Consider the following 20,958-nt stretch of genomic DNA (forward strand, 5'->3'; position numbering starts at 1 on the left):
CTACACACTGGGCAGCGACTTATATGATTTATAAAGAAAAAAAAAAAAATCTGGAGTGTTTATTTTCAGTAGAAAATATTTCAGTCTCTAAGCAAAGTTTGCTTATGCATACGCTGTGTTAAAACAATCACTTTTTCAATCATACAATTACGTCCTTCATCTTGAACGTTTAAGTTGCATAATTTACCCTAAAAAATACAAAATAAGGAGGCATATGACGCATTGAGGTTAATACAAACGCTCATCGCTCGCCACTCGTAAAACTTCACTCTCAACCAAAGTCAATGCCTCACTAACGACTTGCGCAATAGGTTGTCTTCCTATGAAGCAAAAGTAGTTTTTTTTTTGTCCGCATCAAGGTTGCTGTCACTCACGAAGAAGCTCTGATGATAATCTGGCTGGTAAATCAATGAAAAAATGCCTCACGAGCACCGCACATAACTAGAGAACAGAACACCGAAAGCCATTGCCACCGCTACAGCAAATCATCACGGAGACAGACACTTTTCGTCGCGTGGCGGTGCGTCAGTCTATGAAACACTCGAATTTATGCTAAGGTGATGAAACTTTGAAAATATTCTAATAAGAGGAACATCAGCCATCTGTGATAATTTTCTCGAACTTGGTGCAACAGTTTAAAAGCTGCCCCATATCCCCCCTTAAAGGCCCCATTCACCAGAAAATCCGCTGTTGGTGCTGCCAACGTTGTGAGTGAAAAATTAGGGGCATGGCTCTGGCAGGTGGTAACTAGCAGCAGACACGACCAGACACTAATTGATCATAGGGTCATGCGATGTGGCAACATTTGAAACAATTACTGATAGCATCTAGTTAGGAACCAAGTTCCAGCCAGTTTAGCAGATTCGATGTGTACATTACAGGCATTTTGCTAGAAGCATGAGCTTTTTTTAATGACTGTCATATATTACTTATTTTGTTCTGTTTGTGCTTGTAATTGTAGGCCACTTGTCTTCTTGTGTTTATATGCAGTGGAAACTTTCTCTTCTGTCTTAATTGCTTCACAGGTGGCACAGACAACCATCTACTACTTTTGGATCTGCGGCCCAGAGGACTAGATGGTGCCCGGCTAGAATCAGTAATGAACGAATGCAACATCACAGCCAACAAAAACACTTGCCCTGGAGACAAGTCAGCCCTTGTTCCTGGTGGCGTCCGGCTAGGTGCGTCCAGCCCCAAAACCGAGGGCTCTGTGTTCACTTCCCATTTCTTGGTAGTGCATCTGTGGAGTTTCATTTTAATGATTATGGAACTGTTGCTGCTAAAGAAGCAAAATTTTAGTACACTGCAGCAGTCATCACACTCTTTTCTTTGCTTCTGCTTAAGCATTGATGCTGTAGCTACAAGCCACTCTGTCAACATATTTGAGATTACATGATGTCCATACAGTACGATTTTCTTCGGGCAGCCCAGAAGCTCTGCCCCCCAGTACAGCTCCTGGGTTGGCAGCCATATTGAGTTAGACTCCAAGCGCATTCTAGTTGCTTTTCGTGTTCCTGCAGATGATATTATGCGTTAAGCAATTACACAAGTTCTGTAGCTGGTCTCTAAGTAGCTGTAAGGTGTTTGAACCTTACATCTTAGCTTTTGTGTCTTGAATTTCACTACACACAGAAGCATCCAGAGCCCCGAGCACGGATTACTTTTTCGTGCTGTCCAGAACTCCTTCACTTGTTCCGCGGTCTTTTTAGCACACAGGCCTGAAAGCGTCGCAAGTGAACCGCTCTTGCTGTGTGCTGGAGTAGCTGACACTTGTAGACGCTTTTGCAAATGCTTTAGTCTACTTTTGAGTGCAGTGAACTAGGTCCTTGGAAGAACTTCGCTAGCAGTAATGGCTACCAAACCCTGCCAAACTAGCTTCGGTAAAACACTTTGCATTCAGGCATGTCACGCTCTGTTCGCAAAAAGCACCGGTCGATTTGCGCCTCTGTTACCTGTCTTTGGTATTACATGCATGCCAGAAGATAAACGTTCGCACAGTGCCACTGCAAAAAAACAACAAAAAAACTGCATTGCGGTGACTGATGGTTGGCATTGTCTGCTTGCAAGGCCATGTGACCATAAGACCCTAACACTACTTCCTGTTTAGCGGAAGCGAAGACCTGTCTGCAGGTAGTCTGGGGCTGGAAAATCGGACATATTCAGCGTGGCCAAAGGCACGCAAGAGCGTCACAATCCCCTTTCAGGTAGAGGTAGCTGTGACACTTGGGATTGCACTTCACAATGAGGAAGTGGGTTTCATCGCATTTCCACTGCTTACCTTCAACGCTTGCACTGGTCCTTGCTCTCCTTCTGTCAATTTGACCGACTATGTTACTTGTGAAAAGCAGCAGTAAGGGCTTGCCTTGATGCATGCACCTTCTTCATGCACTTTAGTCAGTTTTGGGGCAATTACAAAACATGGCCGAAGGTTATAGCAAGAAACCAAGGTGGTGCTGAAGAATGGCGAAACAGCTAAAACATGCCCCTAACGCTGAAATCAATTCAGCATTTATTTCTACTACCATCAAACTATATATGCTTTTGCACATCCTCCTCAAAGTGCAAAGGCAAACAGGTTGGAATTGTATAGGTAAGATTGTTGAAACTGATGTGCAAAATATTCCAGGTGCACCTGCTCTGACATCAAGGAATTTTAAGGAGAAAGACTTCCACAAAGTCGTAGAGTTTATTGACAGGGCAGTGAACATTGCCCTTGAAGCCAAGCCAAAAGCAGGTAACCTAACCATTTTTTTTTTTCTAACTCTCTCAGCACTTTGTTGGTATCACTGTATATGCATACAATCGCATATTTTGTGAAAATAACCAACAGCAACAGCCGCACCATGCCCACTGCAGGGCAAAGGCCTCTTTCATATTCTTCCAATTAACCCGGTTCTGTGCCAGATGCATCCTCTTGACACCCACAAACTTCCTAATCTCATCCACTCACTGAACTTTCTGCCGCCCCTTGCTAAACTTGCCTACCCTTGGAATCCAGTCTGTCAGCCTTAGCAACCATCGGTTATGTTGCCTTCACATTATATGTCCCGCCCATGCCCATTTCTTCTCCTCAATTTCCACTAGAATGTCATTAACTCAAATTTGTTCCCTGACCCACTCTGCACGCTTCCCGTCTCAATGTTACACCTACCATTTTCCGTTCCAAAGCGTTCAGCATTGTCAATTTAAGTAGCGCCCTTTTTGTTCTGCATCTCGTAATGAAGATTGCTTCAAAACTCTGGTTTGGTTGGTTTGATTTGTGTGATTTTACGCCCCAAAGTGACTCAGGCTATGAGAGACGCCTTAGTGGAGTGCTGCAGAAATTTCTACCACCTGGGGTTCTTTAATATGAACTGACATCACACAGCACACAGGCGCCTTGCTTTTCGCCTTTATCGAAAAGCGGCTGCCGTGGCCGGGATTCGATTTAGCATCTGTGGGCACAGTAGTCGAGCGCCCTAACCACTGCACCACCACGGCGGGGCTGTTCAAAATTCTGTAGCATAAAATAAGCTAAATTTGCAAAGCGTTTCAAGCAGTGATGCAGAAAAATATTTCTATTTTGTACTGTCGAAACAACCAAATTTCTCCCCAAGTCTTTTAAACAGCCACGGGTGCTTGAACAGCCTGCATTTCCACTGGCTTGCGTGCTACCTCTTATATTGCTTATACCTGTACATGATTTTTTTTTACTTGGAACATACTGCATACTCAAATGGTTTTAGCAGGAGAGGTGTCATTAGGTGCTACAAAATGTACATTGCAAAACATAAACAAAACCAGAAAGTAATCGAATGGTTTATTTTAAAGCATCAGTGCTAATTAAGGGTTATGGAATTTATTTACAAATTTCACTCTGTTATAGTACAGGCAAAGAGAGGAAATCTGAATGTGTTTGTTCTTGCAAAGTACTGGGTGCGTCATAATGACTGTCACACACTTTGATCCATGACTGGTCTTCCCAATATAAGTTTTTTCACGTCGTTCTTACTAATATTTCTTTACACCATTTCGAGTGTTTTGGCTGTGTTTTATGCTTGTGTTCACATTTTAAGACCATGGCACGCCCTAGCCAGCATCGACCCGCAATCTTGTCACAGAGGGATGCTGGAAACGCGCCTTCTGAGATAGCCAAACTTCTCAAAATTCACCGTAAGATTGTTCATCAAACTTCTCAGCGCAGCACACTTCAGGACCAACCCTGCAGTAGTCGTCCTGTCACGGTGGCCACACCTCGCCTTAAAAAAATAATGAAAGAAAGAAATGAATGACAGCCACGGAGGAGCATGAGATATCTGGCCCAAGAGCTGAATGAATGTGTCTGCCACAACAATTAGGCGAATTGTTTGACGGGACCTAATTATGTTTCGCTACGAGCTGCAGAAACTACATGGTCTAACGGAGGCACAGAGAGAAAGAAGACTAAAAAAATGCCGGCTGCTGTTGGCGCAGGCTGCGGAGGAGGGCATGATGACTGTCTTCACCGATGAAAAAAATTTTCAGTGGAGGCACATCAGAACATCCAGAACTCCCTTGTACTTGCTCTGACGCCACAATTTGATGATGCACCTAGTTGCAAAATTTTACGAAACTCCTATCCGGCATCTGTGATGGTTTGGACAAGGGTATCTACTCCACTCCACTATTTCCTGCCAAGAAAACCTGATGTATGGATGCGAGAGTTGGACTGTGAAGAGGGCTGACCGCCGAAGAATTGACGCGTTTGAATTGTGGTGCTGGCGGAGACTCTTGAGAGTTCCTTGGACTGCCAGAAGATCAAATCAGTCGATATTGTTGACCATAAACCCTGACTGCTCATTGGAGGGTTAAATTCTAAAGTTAAAGCTCAGCTACTTTGGTCATCTGATGAAAAGAGAGGAGTCTCTGGAGAAAGATTTGATGTTGGGAAAGGTTGAGGATCGCTGGAGAAGGGGTAGGCAGCGAACGCGATGGTTAGATGGCATCCTCGAGGCGCTGCAGATGAAGTTATGTGATGTTAGGAAGATAGTGAGAGACCGGAAAGCGTGGCGTGACATGGTCCATAGGGTCACGAAGAGTCGGACACGACTGAACGACTGAACTGTACTGATCCACCACTGAAAGCACTTCCCTTGTTTTTGTGCCAAAAGGAGCGAAGATTGACACAAACATATACATACTTGAAAAAAATTCTTCAGCCTCATCAACTGCCTTGGACTCAGTCCAGTTCAGCAAACAGTCTTGAAGCCTGCACCAGGACGGCGTCCCAGCGCAGAAATAAAAAAAGAGCCAGCAGTGGTGTTGAACTCATGCGCCTGATTTCATCCCGGCTGAAGAATGGCCAGCAAACTCGTCTTACCTAAACCCCATGAATTTCTGCGTGTCGACTATTCTCCAAAAGAAGGCCTGCACTCTTCAGCACACCACCGTTGCAGCCCTAAAAACATAGCTGGAGCGAGAATGGAAAGACATTGCCGAGGTATCCCTGCAGGATGCAATGAAAGATTACCCGGAATGTTTAAGGGCCGTGATAAAGGCCAAGGGCGGCCATTTGGATAAATCATTGCAAGGGCATATCTAAGGTATAGGGTAAACGCTGTGGAAAAATTTAGAAGATTTGTTCTCTCTCAGCCAATATATGGGTCATAACTCACGTGACAGTACACCAACGTACACCAGTATTTATGGCGCACCCGGTATGGTCTCAGCTGTTCTGTGTGTCTACTTCTTTCTAAAAGGGGCATTAGCAGCACAAGATGAAAAATAAGAATGCATAAACCTGTTGTTCAGCAAAAAGGCTATATTTATCTATAGATGTAAAACTGAATATGTAGAGTCTCTGGCATTCCGATGCTTGAGATTTGTGGGCGAATCAGTGATGCAGTATATAAAGACCATAAATTACGCACCTTCGTGTTAATTACTAAAATCATTTCCAGAGCACTGGTGCATACATGCGTACTCAAATATAGGTCTCGTTATAGTGGTGCAAGCCCAGCATCTTGTTTTTGTCCCAGAAAACAAAGTTTAAGGAAGGAAGAATGCAGTATCATGGTTTCTTTTTAAGGTAAGAATGATATATCAAGCAAATATATAACTTTGGATCAGGATCATACAAACAAAATGCAGTAACGAAACTGCAGAAATCAAGAATATATCAACAGGGTCTCACACCTTTCAGCAAACACTACTGCAGACATTTTTTTTAATTGGATGCTTAACATCCTAATGTTTTCACTAAATTCAGGTAAGAAACTTGCTTTAGATTCCTGAAAAGGTATTTTTAGTTGCTGTACTTGTGTATTGTCGCCTTCAAATAGTATTGCATGGTATGTAGAGATTTGTAATGGAGTGCTGATAAAAAGCAAGCTTAAAGATTATTTTCATGCAGTAAACTTAATACTAGTTCTGGTTTCCCATTCACTTGTCATCCCGGAACACAGTGCTTACGGTAAGCCAGTATTTTTCAATTTTGTCAATTTTATTTTTTCTAACAGGAAAGACAGTGAAAGACTTCAAGGAATTCATCGCAAAGGATGAAGCGACCCGGCGGAAAATGCAAGAGCTACGAAAAGATGTTGAAGCATTCGCAGTGACATTTCCAATGCCAGGGTTTGATGATCATTAGATGCCTGAAACATTGCTTTTGTACATAAATAGAAAGCTTTTTTTTTTTTTTTTTTTTTTTTCGCAGATGTTTGAGTACATGCTACTCAAGGACTTATAAATGTATCCTTTTCAAGGATAAAAATTGTTTGTGCTTTGTGGTGAGCACTCTGAGAGCAACTGCGTTTGACGTTCTGATAACAAAGAATATAATACCATTTTCTTTTTTTGGGAAGTATTTATTGTAGGATCATAAATAACTCTCCTCAGTGTGGAACAGCGAAAGTGCTTTCCACGCAAAAAAAAAAAAATATGTCCTCTTTTAAATATGCAGGTGCTATTATTTACAAACACACCGATGAAATGATTAAGACCTTAGTACATTTGATGAGCATGTCTTGTTACAGCTCTTGGTGAGATTTACTTTCTTGCTTTGCTTGTCTTTCCAAAGTAAGCATCAGCCATCAGGCCTGAAAAGAAAATCCGATATAATGATTCAGATGGCATATTCTAGCCGCCGAAAATATCAGTCAACTAGCATCATACCAATGGCAGAAAGAAAAGCCTGAAATTAAGCTTTTCGCTACTATTTTTTTTTTTTTTTTCATATTTCTGAACATGAAAGGTGATGTTATTTTCACTGTTACCACTTTACATGTATGCAAAACTTTTTACCACCATGTAAAAATACACTGTGCCAGAATCGATGCAGAGCTCAATGCAAGCAATGCACAGCACAGCATTGCTATAACTGAAACGTCCACTACAGGGGAGCAAGTGCTAGCTGTCAACATTCAAGCCTAATACTGCACTACTGAACCTCTCAATGTGCTTCACAGGGTAACTCCTTGCACCATAAATTTTGCCTGAGGCCAGGCAATTTGCAGGCTAAGAAACAAACGAAACTGGAGCATATGCTTCAAATGCACATAAACCAGGTGGGTATATGCAATGAGAACATACAACAGCACGCTGTAATTACTACAGTTATCATGTGATGTACATGACTTTTGCAATTAGTGAAGCTCTTGGTACATACCTGAAAAAACCAGCACAACACCAACCCACTGCCTTGTGCCAAGAGGATTGTTAAATAGTATCACAGATCCAAGGACCGTAAAAAACTTTCTTGTTGTCGTCACAACTGAGCATGGTAGCGGCCCAAATTCACTCACTGTTCTGAAAATTAAAATCTGAAAGCAAAAAGAAATTTGCATAACATTTCTGTTGCAATGCTATCAAAAGAAGTTGGGACCCTCTGGCTGCTTAGTTTACCTCTTTTGAGTCTGTTAGGTAATAACTGCAATGTCAAATGGTATTGTTTCCCAGTAATGCTGTACAGCAGGAGACAGCCCCACATTTCACTCTGCACACAATTTATAAACATGTCTCTTCAGGAGCAGCACATACTACCATTTGCAGATAATTAGTACTCATTTAATATGCCTGAAGCCAGCCAAGAAATCATTAATTTACAAGAACACACTGCCTGCGTGAAACTTGCATACAGAAATTAACAATGAGAGTAGGAACAGCACAGACCGTGGTGCTTGGAAAATGGCCATCCATGTATGACCTTTCACTGCATTTCTAATGCTGGACAGCCTAAAAATATAGGTACTCGGACACCGATACTTTATACACATTATGATATAACAAATTTGACACTCACCTGTCCTAGTGCCCCTGTTACAGTAAAGAGTAGTATGTTTGGAACTAGGGCTGGGTACTTTTGGACAAATGCTACAAAGCCCAAGACCTCCCATGTAAACAGTTGAGCTGAAATGAACAAGGAAAGTGGAACATCAAAGATGTGACATGACATGGCCTCATCAATCAAACATACCAGCAGTGCTTAATACTGGCACTGGTATTGCCAAGCTAGCAATTTTCCCACTAAATTTAGTGGGTTTTTACATTCCTTAGAAGGCAAGAATGTTGCATTGCGGGAGGCAAAATTATTAGCGGTTTTTAGGACCTGTTGGCATTTTATTGGCGGTTTTCACAGTCCTAAGACTTTTGTTTAAAAGTGGCAAGTTCTTTGAAATTATATTCATTTCAACTTGTGAACTTCGCTTTCACCTATATGTCAAAAATTTCGAATGCACCCAATACTCGAATTGTTCATTATGCAGCATTTTTTTACGAAATCGTCGAGTCTACTGATGTCGGGCATGCAATCTGGTGGGCTGGGACCTGTCAAATGTGTGTAGAAGTTTAGGAAAGAGTGGCTGCAGGACCCTAAGTTGCGAGAAAAAATCGCTGCCATTCAACTGCAACGAAAGAAGCCCTCTCTCAGCTGGAACAGCTGTGGGAGCCCAGCTGCATTCTGGGATGAAGTTCATTAACTACTAGTACAGGGATGCTTCCGACAAAAATTCCTTTTTCCACCTGGCCGAGTTTTGTTTAATGCTGATGCTGCTCTGGTAGAACACAGAGGTTGGATGCATGTTCAGTCACCTAAACATTATCAATTGTAAACAGGGCACGCAATGTGAACAGATATGATGAATCGAAGCTGGACTCCAAAAGCAGAGTAAATGCTGCTCAAACTCTGGACTGCTCGGAAAATGTTCCGAAAAATCGGCATGACATGAATGTGTACGTTAGCAGCAGTGCTCAAGTCCCACTTAGAACCGGCAGTATGAGCGGACAATCGGCTGCAGAGTGCTCAGCACAACAAGATGAAGCAGCTGACCTTTTTTTTTTTTTTTTTTTTGTGGAAGAGCCTGCAGGCAGCAGTTTGTAGTCAAGAGAAGACGACGTAATTCTGCAATTTTAAGCGTATCGAAAGCAGGTGGAATACTCCTTAAAATAAAACTATTTATAGTTGGATGTTTCTGATGAAAAGAGAAAAAGTAGTTTCTTATTTAAAATATTGGCTATATTGATTACTAGCTAAAATAAAATGAGTAAAAATTACATTTCATTTCATTTCATTTCATTTTATTACCTTAAAGGCCCCTAAAAAGGGGTGTTACATAAGGGGTGGCAAGAGCAAAAATACATAATCACAATAACAGGAAAGTTTTGACACTATCGATGAACTGTGGTGTGCAAGTGATGAGAGCAATGTTGTCCGGAAGGCCGTTCCAGTCTGCAGCTGTTCGAGGAAAAAAAGAATTTGAAAACGTGACGGTACGTGAACGTGGACGGGCAACTTGTAGCTGATGGCTGGTGCGATGAGATATGCGTGTGGGGGGAAGAATATAAGGTGCGATGCGCATAGGACTGTGGAAAAGTTTCGGATGCAAATATTGAATTTAGCGGGTGTTTCATCATGTCTGAAGACCGACTAGCTCAACATTCTACTGTATTGTTGGCAACACTGACTGGCATCAATGCCTAAAACAGTGATTCCAACTATACTGGCAACAGACCTATCAGCTACTGTCCATTACCTGCAAGGTATCAATTAAGGTAATCGCTAACAGAATCAGGACAACCTAAGACTTCAATAGGACAGGCAAGTTTTCATAATATATACTCGGCAATAGGTCATATCTGCACTATCAAAAGAGTATTTTAAAAGAGAAATGCATAGGATATAACCAAACCCAACATGCAACATTCATAGATTACAACAAAACATTTGACTCTGTCAGGAGTTCAGAAGTCATGTGCAGGCATTGCGGAATCATGGTATATATGATACGACCCATATGTGAAAGTACTGGAAGATGCAGCAACCATATTTCCCCATAAAGAAAGTAACGAAATCCAAGTGTTAGGCAAGGAGACAAGATCTCTTTAGTGCGATTCATTGCTTGTTGGAAGCATTTAGAGACATGGATTGGGAGTAGTTAGAGAAAGGAGTTGATGGGAATACTTTGGTAATCTGCAGTTCACTGGTGACATTGCCTTAATATCTTAAACAACTCAAGTAACAAATTTCAAAAGATTATTAATGACCTAGAGAAGCAGAACAGTAGCCCAAGAATTAATATGCGCAAGACCAAAGTAATGCTCAACAGCCTCGAAAGTGAACAGCAGTTTATGATAGGTAGCGAGTCAATGAAGTGGCAAGATAACGTCTGTTGAAAAGATCCTGACCATGAGAGTAAAATAACTGAAAAAGATTAGGCTGTAATGTTTTTGGCAAGTACTTCCAGGTTATAAAATGCAGTTTACCAGTACCCTCAAGAAGAAAGAAGAAGAATATATAACAGCTGTATCTTACCGATACCTGTCTATGGGATCGAAACGTGTAGGCTAATGAAAAAGGTTCAACCTAATCTGAGCACAATCCTGAGAGCTATGGAAGAAAATGATAGGTGCAATGTTAAGAGGCAGGAAGCGTGTGGGGTGGGTCAGGTTAACAACATTGTAGTCTAAATCAAAAAGAAGAAACGGGCAAGGGCAGAACATGAAATGCGAAGGCAAGATAGCCGATGGTATCCAAAAGTGACAGACTGGTTTCAAGAGATGGCAAGGCAAGAGAGTGGCAGAAGGTTGTGTGGGCAAATTATATTGGGAAGCTTGCGGGGATTAGGTGGCTCCAGTTGACACGGGACCGGGTTAACTAGAGGGACGTGGAAGCTTAACCCTGCAATGAGTGTAGTCAGGCTGATAGTGATTATGATGATGATACTGGTTGCAAGATAATTTTTCCAGTACTCACTTCCAACAAGGTAAACGATCGACCACAAATTGGTCATCAGCATCATATGACCAGATTTTGTTTGGTGTTCTGACTTCATGCGTTCCTGCACAGCCCCTGTCAAGCCATCCAGAGCCAGTGAAACAAGCTGAAAATAGAAAAAGAGGAAGTTTCCTTTTACTTAAACAGCTGGTTCCGACAATGTGAACACAAATATGGACAAAATGAGGGCATATCATATGCACCTCATTTTAACAGCAACAACAGAAGCCAAAAACCAAACAATGTGTTGCCAAGGATACCTAATGGACGTCAACATGTATGGATACCACCCTAATAGTGCATGAATCACATACTGTGCTAACACTGACTATTGTTTACACATCACTGCCTGAACACTTTTCTAATGTCAAAACTAGCATAATGCACAAATTCAAACCATGAAAACTTTGGCACATTACTATAAATCATGAAAGTGCATATTAAAAAGCCCCAGGTGGTTGAAATTTCTGGAGCCCTTCACTATGGCATCCCTCATAGTCTGAGTGAGTCAGTTTGGTGCGTTAAACTCCATGAACTTAAACCATGAAAGCAACACCATTTTCTTTTTGCCACTTCAATTTGTTTTTCTTTATTCATTTATTTCATTTCTCTTCCTACAGAGAAAATTGAGCAGAAGGCAGGCGTCAGACTCCTTTCGGGCCTAGAATTGAGCAAGATTACAAGGTGCACACGTTCGCAACCCGCGGTCCCCAACCAAAGCCAGGGAATCAGGAGGAAAAAAATTAGCTGGTGGTTTAAGTTTGGGTAACCCTGAAGGGAAGCGAAAGCTTCACGTACATACACAGCTATGCTCATTGCCAAGCTTCGACTAAATACATTGTCCATTTCTCCAAACGTAAAGCCCGTTCATCTGTCTTTTCGGTATGCCGCCTTTTCAGGGCCTCATTTCGACGTGCCTTTACATTCCGACGCACTACTGTAGCAGGGTGTTCGTCACCATGCATCTCGCGCACTGTTGTAACCTAGGCAGGAGCCCTCGGGCTCCTATTTTACACGTATTGCCCCTCTACTTCCACATCACAATGACGTCACCTCACATGACCTTGACCTTGACAGAGGTCATGGGCCATTTAGTGGCTTACGTGACTATGCCCAGTCACATGGCAACCACCAGGCTTAACACACAAGTTTGACCTCTAAATCTTGTGACCCTGACAGTGGTCACGGCCCACTTGGTGGCCTATGTGACTATGCCCTAAAGTGACATGGCTACTCTACATCTCCTTCAAGGTGAAAACCGTGCATACCCGATGGCTCAATCTACCTACCGTAGTGATGCTTTTGCTTCAATAACTTATGCATCTGCTGCTGCACAAGTCTATGGCAGTCTCCTCGTTCACTTCCTGTGTGCAGCCTCGCATCGAAACAGCAAAATATGTCACCACGAGGTGGCCCATTGGGTACATGAAATCAACACAGGCAGAATAGAAGGGACGGTGATCTACAGCAGTCCTCAGATGAGCTCCCTTCAGAGGGGGCTAGCAGTACGACTGCCATTCTCCTCTTCTCGCAGTGACCCCACAGAGGGTCTCTAGCTAGCAAAACAGCAGCAGCAGCAGCAGCAGCGTTTTGCGTAGCTCTGGAAGTACAATCCTCACAAAATACAACCAAAAAGCAGCAAAACATGGCGTGAAACACAATGTAAAAGTAGACAGAGTTTTAGAAATGAAGCAGGGTCCAGCTGGCAGTTGTGGGGAATGATCTCCCATCGTCCCCTTTAAAGTTTGCTTTCCCTCGTAGCAGTTACCCTGACTATCACAAGATGGTACCTGCGTGGATAATTGACGTTAACTATCGAGAGATGGCACCAGAGTCACGGCAGCACAAGCGCCAAGGAAGGCCTTGTCCCAGCGCATGCGGGGAAAGCAAGGTCTCTTCGGCATTAAAAACTCAACATGATAGACGCATCCTTGCGGCACTCAGCAATCGCCAACAAGGCGAAGCCTTGCGTGACTTTTCCCGCCTGGTTGCCCTGTCCAGCCTCTGAGCTTATCCCCTGCCCTAGCGTAGGCGAACATTCGTCCGCAGCCCTGCTGGTGAGTCGGACGACTTAGATTCATTAGCGTGTTTTATTGCTAGCTGGCATTGTTGTTATTGCAGCAATAAATGCCTGTTTGTTGTCAGCACGTGTTGTTCCTTTGTTCCAAAAAGCACAGCCCTCAGTTTATGCAAACGTAATGCACTGTATTTAATGCGCAAAAATACCAAAAATGCTTTCATTTCAATACGAAAATCCTTATTTGGTCATGAAAACTACAATCGCTCAGCAAAAATAAAACAGCATAAAATAATGGCAAATAAGTGTGGTTAGACGAAATGCATATTAATTGTGCTAGCGTTACAATTTTCACTCCAGTTTCGGTTTCAGATCGCACATATTCACTCGCACATAGTAATAACCTGCCACATTATGTGAAAGATCATCCAACATAGATATCAGTGCCACGTTAACCCAGCTGTACAAATGTGCCTCCGTGACCTCAATATGATGTGTCAGTCTCGGGATACAAAGTCCCGGCCGGTTCGGTTCTCAAAAGTGCTGCTCAAGTTGTGAACTCCTGCCAATTTGGCCATAACATGTGGTCTCGTGATATCATACAAACCACCAACCAATCAGTGTTTGGCCATATCACCTGCTAGAGGTGTGAGGAAGACCAGACATACAAACAAAAAACATTGACGAAATGCTGGAGTGAGGTTCTCGGTGCTAGTGCACTAAAACGGCACTGGACGACATCTGCTTGACTTATTTAAGCCACACACAGAGTGCCACAAAAGGCATCACGAGCTAGACTCATTTTGAGGTAAAAATAGGTATAAGTTTATGATGAGTACAGGTCATTGATGTTCTCTAGAGGGCTAATTAGTGAGCCTGACAGGGTGGGTGTGGTTTAAGAGGTAGGACGTTTGTTTCCAGAAGCAAATGACAAACGAATAAAGCGAGCATTGTCATGAACATGTGCAAAAGGTTGCACGAGCTGGAGGGCCAATTAAGAGATTGTTCCTGATAAATTGATGATGATATCATCTTGTGTATCGCGATGTGATAAATCAAATCGCACAGTTTTGAGTCGTTTCAAGGTCTGGAGAGGTATGCTTGCAAAAGATTCCCAAAGGATGATGCGTGCTCCAGTTTCAGGGAGACAAACATATGCATACTAGCAGTTTTACTTCCAACGATACAGATTATAGATTACTTTAGAAAAACTAAATGCACATGAAACATTATAGTAGACCCCGACACAGAAACAAGTACAAAGTACCTTCAGAAATCTAAGCATTGTTTATAACTTCAGAACAAAATTACAAAGTGTGCTAGCAGTCACATTTCTGCTGTGGGCATGCCATGTTATCAGAGAGTACAGCATTGCAAAATTTAATGCCAACACTTCAGTATTGGAGAGCACTAGACATCACATTAGAGCCACTGGAAAAGTTTGAGAGTAACACTCACTCCAAGCAATGTGCCTACCACTTCATAATGTTTCAAACACTCACTCCAAGCAATATGCCTACCACTTCATAATGTTTCAAACAAAGCAAGTACCTTTGCAGTACTCTGAAACATCTTGCAGTAAATTCTTTTGTTACTCTTGGCCCTATTGATGCCCTACCTATGCTGCCTTTTAGTGTGCTAGCACTAGAACCTGCAGTAAAGATTTCACCAATGTTTGTCAAGTCTTCCTTGTGACCTAAAAATAAAATAAATAAAACATTTTATGGCGACGGGTGGCCTTCAATACCATGATGGAGCAAACAGACCAGGTTCGCTGGCCACTGCATTAGAACTCTGCGCCATAACTGCAGCTGAACGTCCTGCAACCTTAACTCTCTCATGCCGTGCTTGGCATGTTGTCAATCTTCAACTTCCATCTGTGCGCAATGGATCCACAACACATCGCTGTTGCATTGATCTCTTAAAGGTGCACTCAGTGGCCCCAAAACATTATAATGTGCTACCAATAAGGTCCCCAATCATCGATTTCACCTTTGTCCAAATCCTGCGTAATGTGAATTTGCATTTGCCCTTACTATATTAAAATCATCCATAATTTTTTGCTGCTTTAGCAAACATTAATCAATATATGGGCTGCTGTTTACGTGATGCGTGAACATGTTTCTTCTTCCTTCATTTTCTCCAGCATGAACCATCAGCATCAACCCAAAACACAAAAAGGAAAACATTACTACCAAGGACACAAAAATCTTGGCCACTGGAAAATAAATATAAGCAGGGCCTAATGCAATTACAGCCTCAAGTGAAACCTTCTGGTTTTACTGCTCCAATTTCAACTCTCTTATTTGCTTTCCATTCGACACTTCCAGCACGATCACAATACTACCACCAACGCTAATTTTGTCAACAATGCAAGATTTTAACTTATCATTTGTGATAATAATGCTACAGAGGTAGAACAGAGTCAATGAGAAATGTTTTAGAGTACAGTAAGGATGCATGCTTGTTGCACAGGGAACATTATGTAGTGGTAGCTTGAATTTCAAAATCTAGTGGCACAGAGAAAATGAATGCTGCACTCTTGAACATTTTGCAATGACTCCGTAATGACACCTCTTGAAGCTGAAACTATCAGGAAGCATGGCAGTGCAGAAAGAAGTGGTAACTACTAGTGATGCAACAACGCAGGCTTCTTAATAGTAGATGGTTTCAAGGGCATATTCTGTTCTTGGCTGCGCAACTTAACGTAAAACATGTGAAAACAAAGGTGATGAGAAGCAGGTATGCACAGACTAGCAACTGATTTATTACACCACTTGCTCCAAGTTTACTCCTACCACTAAAGTTATCCAACTACTTATAGTTCAAAACAGGAAAAAGCAGCTGTTGCAAGTGAAACATTGCTGCTCCAGGACTCTCGTTATAAACAAATGAATGTGTACAAGAGTTTCCTTTTGTCTCACTTTGTCTTGACTATAAAGTTGGATTGACAAAATGGCACAGTTGTTAAAACGTACTACAGTTCTGACCATTACAACCCTCGTAAGGATAAGTAAGTCACCAGTGCTATCTGCAACAGCTCCACCATATGGATATGCAAGGGCCTTTGCTACATACCAGCAGGATCTCTCCTTTTCCCAGCATCCCTTGAGAAGAAACCTGGGCTGAGGCCTTGCTGTCCTTGTAGATGAAGAGTGCCACTCCCAGTACTACGACGAGAATAGAGAGATACTTAGACAGGGCATACCGCTTTCCACCAATCAAAACACCCAGAACCATCACTGGAATAGGTTTGCACGACTTGCCCACCACCTGAAAACAAAAAGAAAAAAAAAAAAATGCCTACAAGAACCACAACTGGAGCATGCTGAACATTTTAGAGCACATGGGATACACATTCCTCACCTGTCTGGTTCTAAATCAAAACTGGTACTACGAGAGTTATAAAACAGATAATAATAAAGCAAAAAAAAGTAAGGAAATTTGGGGTGGTCAGGAAGGTGCAATAAAAATGAAAAGTGTCTGCAAGTAACTTGTCTTGCACTTTTTAACTTAGCAAAATCTGGAATTCCATGCGGTTTGTTAGCTATTAAATGTGTAAACTAATTTTATCATTGCATCATCAAAAGGCAAGAATTAAAGAAACAAGAAATATGAGAAGGAGAAGTGAACGAAGACCAATCCTTTAATAGAATATTGGCAGTGGCTTAGCTTGGCTATGCCAGGATATACGTAGCGAAAGCAATGTCTAGCTTGGTTTTGCTTAGTTCAGCTTGGTTTGTTTGGTTAGATATGCGTTAAGCTGTGGTTAATGAAGAGACACATTGGCTGGTATATATGGTACGCATCTGACGACTGGCGGCTGAGGACTCTCCCTTTTCTATGGTGCGCCACCATTGAAGCTGCCTTTCCGTTCATTGTGGCACAGGCCATGTACACATTCAATCCACTGTTCTCCTGGCCATCCACGTACAATATGGTTCGGTTTCGGCACTAGCGACTATACACGTCCATGAGCAGCCTCAGCGTAAAGGTCTTGCAACAGCCAGCAGGGCTCGTGAAGATTTGCAACGGCTTCACTTCTCAGTTCATCACACCATGAATCACTTCCCGTATGAGCATCCCTTGCCTCTCATTGACCATTCTCACTCGGGTGTAGTCCTCCAGTAGTATGGCATCGTCTCTATGTCGAACTCTGGTGCACACCGCCGTCACAATGTTCGAACGAACCTTCTGTCCTAGCAACTCACTGTTGTTGTTCATCTCTACCAGGGTGGCAACTACTACCAGCCAGGCTAAGTCCAAATCATCCCTGTGCTGTGCCAGCTGCCACCACCATAGCATAGCCCTTCAAATGTTACAATCAGCCATGCCAGTACAGCACAGGAGCTGCTTCTTACCTGTGTAGTGTAGCTGACAAACTGCAAGCATATTGTGCTAGCAAGCATGGCACCGAGGTAAGTGAAAGCTGATATCATGTAGTAGGACCTTCTTGTTGTGTCAGCACCTTGCTTCAGAAAAGTTGACAGCACTAGAATGAATAACAGCATCAATTTAACGTGGGGGAAAACAAACAACAAACCAAAAGATGCATGCTGTCAGAAAGAGAGTATATTTTTGTACACTGTTTATACAAATGATTCATGCTACTGTGATGCTTAACACGTTAAACACATAGACTATGGGGAAGAAGAAAAAACATAGCAAACAAATTTGTCATCAACACTCACAATACTGTTGATATTGAACATTACAAACTTGACAAGGATAAGTGATCATGCTATAAAGGGTGCTCAGGTGACTGCTGTCGCAGCACAAAAAACATGGACATGGCTTTAAAAAATGAAGCAGTAGAAAGTAGCCGTCCTTTTGTCCATGTTCTTTTACACACTTCCATATTGTCAAATGCTACAAAGTTCATCGCATAACGTACCTTTCAAGCCTCTAACTTCAATAATGAGAAAGCTTCTGTGAGCTTTATATCACAATGTATATTATTCTTTATAGCATAAAGTGACACGGCAAAGTTAACACTGTGCTGAAGTATGCCAGTCAGGCCTGATATAAATGGCATAAAATTATCATTGTTAGGCTGCTAAGCCTCCACTCTACATTGTTTCATTTTCCATTATCAATCAGTAAGGAATGCTGTGCAACTCATTGGTCCACGTCATATGTGAGGCGGCTGTAGAAAAGGGCCTGGAAAGGCACAGGCAAAGATAGACACCTTTATTAATACATGTTTCCAGCAGGTAGAAGAACACATTAAAAACGTGGGAGCTAGACTGCCTCACTCGTGAAAAAGAGCACACCAGAGTTGTACATAATTGATTACGATTAATTACATTTTTGTGCAGTATTGCAGCTGATTAGACCTAGTAACAATTTGAATAATTCAATAATTCTTTCTGTAACTGATTACCACCTATCAACTACCAGTTTGCGAAATGGGCTGCAGGTGCAAAGTGTCCATGACAATGTGATTGCGTCAAACTGTTCAGACTCATAACAGTGTGTTGCACTTTCCGTGGTCTTCATTCTCAGTCCAGCTTCTGCTGGCATAAGCTGCAATTTCTTGATTTAAGGCCAAATGGGTGCCTAGAAAAGGAGAACTTTGGGAGCTCCACCAGCTTTTGGCCAAAAAGAATATAAACGGGCTTGCTATGGTTCCACACCACAAGCCACCTTTGATGTTCCCAAGGAAACACCCACAGACAATTTTTTCAGCTTTTCAGCGGCCTTATAGACCTTTGCAACGAGAGCTCCCTGAGTGTCAGCATGGTGGAAGCGGCAGCAGAACCAGTTTGCAACAGCCCAAAGAGGAGGCATTTCGACATCCTCCTTGCCCAATGCAAAGGTCTATACCTGCACTGCCTTTTCACAGTGCCATTAACGGAGCACAGCACTTCATGGGAGATGCAGAAGCTAGTGTCGAAGCATTGCACAAATATGAGACAGTGTGCAAGGTGTTCGTATACACAATATAATATATAGCTACTCTCTACTGCTTGCATTAAGAGTGCTCAGCATATCAGCTGAAATATTCATGACGAGACATCGCAAAATCAGTGACAACTTCGGGAAAAAAAAAAAAAAAAACTGGCACTGAAAATTAACTTGTAAGAATTAAGTTTCAAGGAAGTCGTGCTAGATTATTGCAGTTTAAGCCAATTTCTATTCTGGCAATGAAGTTCGAAGAAAAGTAGCGCAATCGATTACTGTTCTGTAAATACAGTTACTTTCCAGGGACCGTAATTAGCCACTGTAATCAGTTACTTATTTTCTGTAAATTGTGCCTGGTGCACGCACAGACTAACGCAAAAGAGGGACGATACGGCGGCGTGATTGAGGTGGTGACTGCAGACTGGTCCGGTGTCACCTAACATATGTATATGCACCGGCTGGCGGGCCATGGCCGCGTTCACACGTACGCGCGCGGACACATGCATTGTCTTGCACTGCACAGTATAGTGCTCGCCAATTACAGGATTCATTAAGTGTGATTACTTGACAAGCATAATAAGACAAGAGAAAAAGCGTGTATACTTACTCAGCTTTGCAAATAAAGCATTCATGATGCATGACAAGAAAAGCAGCGACTGTGCGTAAACGAAGGTTTCTTTCTTCGGCCCATATTTCGTCCTGGTTCTACGAGCGGAAACAAACGGCAGTTATCAAACTCCTGCGATTTACACGTCGATGTCCATCGATCAACATGCAGCACAAAACGTGGCGACAAAATTTTCAGCTAGCAAACGTACACATGTCAGCAAAGAAGTCGTATGAAAACACTCGACATAGCGCGCTACCTAAAAGCACACGAGAGAACGACAGTACGCTTTCATTATGTGACATATGCCGGCATTGAATTCGTCTCCAACCGTCTCCACAGGTTGAAGCACCACGTACGCTTTAAATATAGTGAGGCCAGACAGAGGCGCATGAAGTGAATAAATACTTACATTTCTTCGTGTAACACTCCATAGTAGAAATATGACAAGAAAATGCCTCCAGCATAGAGTAGAAGCCTGACAGGACTCCCCATCGGTGGCAGTGATGAGCCTCTGGAAAAGATGTTCGGTTTCGTCTGCTCGCGAACAACCGTCACTGCTACGTTGGCGCAGCCCTCAGTCTCTACTTTCACTACTCCAATCGCGCTAGAAGACACGTTCATCAAAGAGTTGGCTACTCTAGCGCCGCTCCGAAAGAACGGGTAATTTCAAAATTAAATGTTCTAGTCCCACGTCGAAATCACGCTATCATCTTTTTGCAGGCGGACGCATCTTCGTCCTTGTTACGTAGGCAGCGTCAACTGGCGGCGCCTTTGAAGTTCACGACGATCCCTACGTGCGCTTGTGCGATTCGTCGATACAGTGCGGTAATAAATACGTATGTGCCTAGGTGCACCACTAACAAATATTCTATGAATTGCTGCGTGCAGAGAAGCTCGTGGGGCTCTTTGATATGTAAAGCGTAAAATTATGGGTGTTTAGCTTGCACAATAAATCGCAGGAAGCACTATTTTGGCCAGGCGACGGTGAGAGATGCTCCGCGTACAAAGCGTACAAAATTGGCGCGGTTTTTGAATGCCTTCGCGTGCCAATACGGTACCCTATGACGACTTTCATGGTTTCGCATCAATTAAAAACAAGAAAATGTCATTCAGTACCTCAAAAATCGTCCACTGAGACCTCCAGGGTCAGAGAAGCGGTGTCCGCTTCGCGTGCGTAGTCAACCAAGCAGAAACACTTGT

The 20,958-nt window shown here is 42.6% G+C and overlaps 2 protein-coding genes across 3 annotated transcripts in view; one reads left to right on the plus strand and one right to left on the minus strand.

The window, feature by feature from the left end:
* The window catches only part of LOC146185024 (serine hydroxymethyltransferase, mitochondrial-like), a 22,594-nt gene extending 15,679 nt beyond the window's left edge, over nt 1-6,915 (plus strand). For both annotated transcript variants that reach the window (XM_084605989.1, XM_084605991.1), the window contains exons 10-12: nt 1,026-1,181; nt 2,627-2,734; nt 6,477-6,915. In XM_084605989.1, the coding sequence (XP_084462115.1) occupies nt 1,026-1,181; nt 2,627-2,734; nt 6,477-6,607 (395 nt within the window). In that variant the 3' untranslated portion in view covers nt 6,608-6,915. The remainder of the gene's footprint in view (nt 1-1,025; nt 1,182-2,626; nt 2,735-6,476) is intronic.
* On the minus strand, nt 6,633-20,519 carry meigo (Solute carrier family 35 member B1 homolog meigo). Its single transcript, XM_084605992.1, has 8 exons — nt 20,168-20,519; nt 19,756-19,853; nt 17,606-17,736; nt 16,323-16,517; nt 11,207-11,333; nt 8,258-8,364; nt 7,625-7,778; nt 6,633-7,055 (listed from the first exon to the last, which is right to left on the minus strand). Exons 1-8 carry the CDS (start codon nt 20,377-20,379, stop codon nt 7,006-7,008), a joined length of 1,074 nt encoding a protein of 357 aa, XP_084462118.1. The 5' UTR covers nt 20,380-20,519; the 3' UTR covers nt 6,633-7,005.
* Between the last annotated feature and the right edge of the window lie 439 nt (nt 20,520-20,958).

Source organism: Amblyomma maculatum, chromosome 6 (genome assembly GCF_055883805.1).
Source record: "Amblyomma maculatum isolate TAMU_Amacu chromosome 6, ASM5588380v1, whole genome shotgun sequence".
Lineage (NCBI taxonomy): Eukaryota > Metazoa > Arthropoda > Arachnida > Ixodida > Ixodidae > Amblyomma > Amblyomma maculatum.